This window comes from Buceros rhinoceros, unplaced genomic scaffold, assembly GCF_000710305.1.
Source record: "Buceros rhinoceros silvestris isolate BGI_N320 unplaced genomic scaffold, ASM71030v1 scaffold37824, whole genome shotgun sequence".
In the NCBI taxonomy this organism is placed as follows: Eukaryota; Metazoa; Chordata; class Aves; order Bucerotiformes; family Bucerotidae; genus Buceros; species Buceros rhinoceros.
This window is the reverse complement of record NW_010409497.1, coordinates 514-2,326: the sequence shown is the minus strand read 5'-3', so window position 1 is coordinate 2,326 and position 1,813 is coordinate 514. Positions and strand designations below refer to the sequence as shown.

The 1,813-nt window shown below is 59.2% G+C and overlaps 1 protein-coding gene across 1 annotated transcript; it reads left to right on the top strand.

Moving 5' to 3' along the window:
- Positions 1 to 646: 646 nt before the first annotated feature.
- On the top strand, positions 647 to 1,659 carry LOC104492669 (transcription factor Sox-18A-like; the record flags this gene model as incomplete). The annotated part of the gene is made up of 1 exon (XM_010135252.1): positions 647 to 1,659. A coding segment is annotated over one exon (899 nt), but the record flags the coding sequence as incomplete, so codon positions are not given.
- Positions 1,660 to 1,813: the final 154 nt, after the last annotated feature.

Here is a 1,813-nt window from a genome sequence, read left to right as displayed (position 1 = left end):
AGTGGGATACGGTGCTGGGATATGGATGTGGGAATATGGGGCTGTGGGGTGTGAGGATACGGAGCTGCATGTACACAAGAAGCAGGGAAACGGGGCTGTGGGATGCAGGGCGGTGGGGTACACAGCTGCAGGAGGCGGGATATGGGAATTCGGGGCTGCAGGATGCGGGATCCGTGACTGTAGGATGCGGGATGTGGGAACACGGGAAGCAGGATATGGGTAGATGGAGCTGCAGGATGCGAGACTGCGGGAAGCAGGATATGGCTAGACGTGATGGCAGGATGCGGAGACACAGGGCTGCGGGATTCAGGATACGGGGCTGCAGGGTCTGGGGATGGGCAGTTGGGGCTGTGGATGCGGGATGCAGGGAAACAGGGACGCTGGGAACTGGGCAGTGTCACGGGGCAGCGGGAGGCAAAATCCCCAGCCCTGACAGAGGGGCTCCTGCAGCCCCCCCCAGGCTTTGAGCCCCCATTTCCCTGCTGTGCCACAGTGCTGGGACACAGGGACAGCCCTGCTTGGGCTCCCATTCCCCAGACCTGCCTTCCTTGTTGCCAGCGGGACCCCGTTTGGGCATGAAACCTCCGAGGAAGCCCTTCCCGCCCCAAGGGCTCCCTCTCCCTGGGTGCCCCCGCACCCCCTCCAGTGCCGGGTGGCCGAGCCAGTGTCACAGAGTGTCGCTTTCCCCTTACAGGCCAGTCGTGGAAAGCGCTGAGCGCCAGCGACAAGCGTCCCTTCGTGGAAGAGGCAGAGCGGCTGAGAATTCAGCATCTCCAGGATCACCCCAACTACAAGTACCGCCCAAGGAGAAAGAAGCAAGCCAAGAAAATCAAGAGGATGGAACCCAATATCCTCCTGCATAACCTTTCCCAGCCTTGCAGTGACAACTTCAGCATGAGTCACCATGGCGGCAGCCAGCCGGGCCACCCCCAGCCTCCCCCACTTAACCACTTCAGAGAACTCCACTCCATGGGGTCGGATATTGAAAACTATGGCTTGCCAACTCCTGAGATGTCTCCCTTGGATGTCTTGGAACAGACCGAGCCGGCGTTTTTCCCTCCGCACATGCAGGATGACTGCAACATGATGCCCTTTCGCAGCTACCACCACCATCACCAGATGGAGTTTCCCCAGGAGAAGTGCATGGGGCGGGACGTGGCCGTGCCCTACGCGCAGACCCCTTCGCACTTGGCCGACGCCATGAGGACTCCCCATCCCTCCAGCATATACTACAACCAGATGTGCTCGGGAACTCAGAACGGCCTTTCGGCCCACCTGGGCCAGCTCTCGCCCCCACCCGAAGCCCACCACATGGAGAGCGTGGATCACTTGAACCAAACCGACCTGTGGACAGACGTTGACCGCAACGAGTTTGACCAATATTTGAACATGAGCAGGACTCGTCCCGAAGCCTCGGGACTCCCTTACCATGTCTCCCTGTCCAAAGTGACTCCTAGAAGCATCTCCTGTGAGGAGAGCAGCTTGATATCCGCCCTGTCCGATGCCAGCAGCGCTGTTTACTATAGCCCCTGCATCACCGGTTAGGTTGGCCTCGACGCTCGCGCCGGGAGAGCCCCGACTCTCCTCGGAAAACGAAACGCCATCCTCCTTTAACCACGAGCTCCAGCGTATTTAGAGTATCTCATTAAACGCATCGCTTTCTTTTGAATTTTTTTTTCCTTGGTTTTTTGGGGTTTCTGTAGAGAAAAGCCGCGCTGAACTCTCCGATATACCGTATAACTATATAACACAGGTAGTCGCCCGTCCCCAGCGCCAGCCTGCCCGCGCGCTCCCCGCCCCAGCCCTCGGCCCC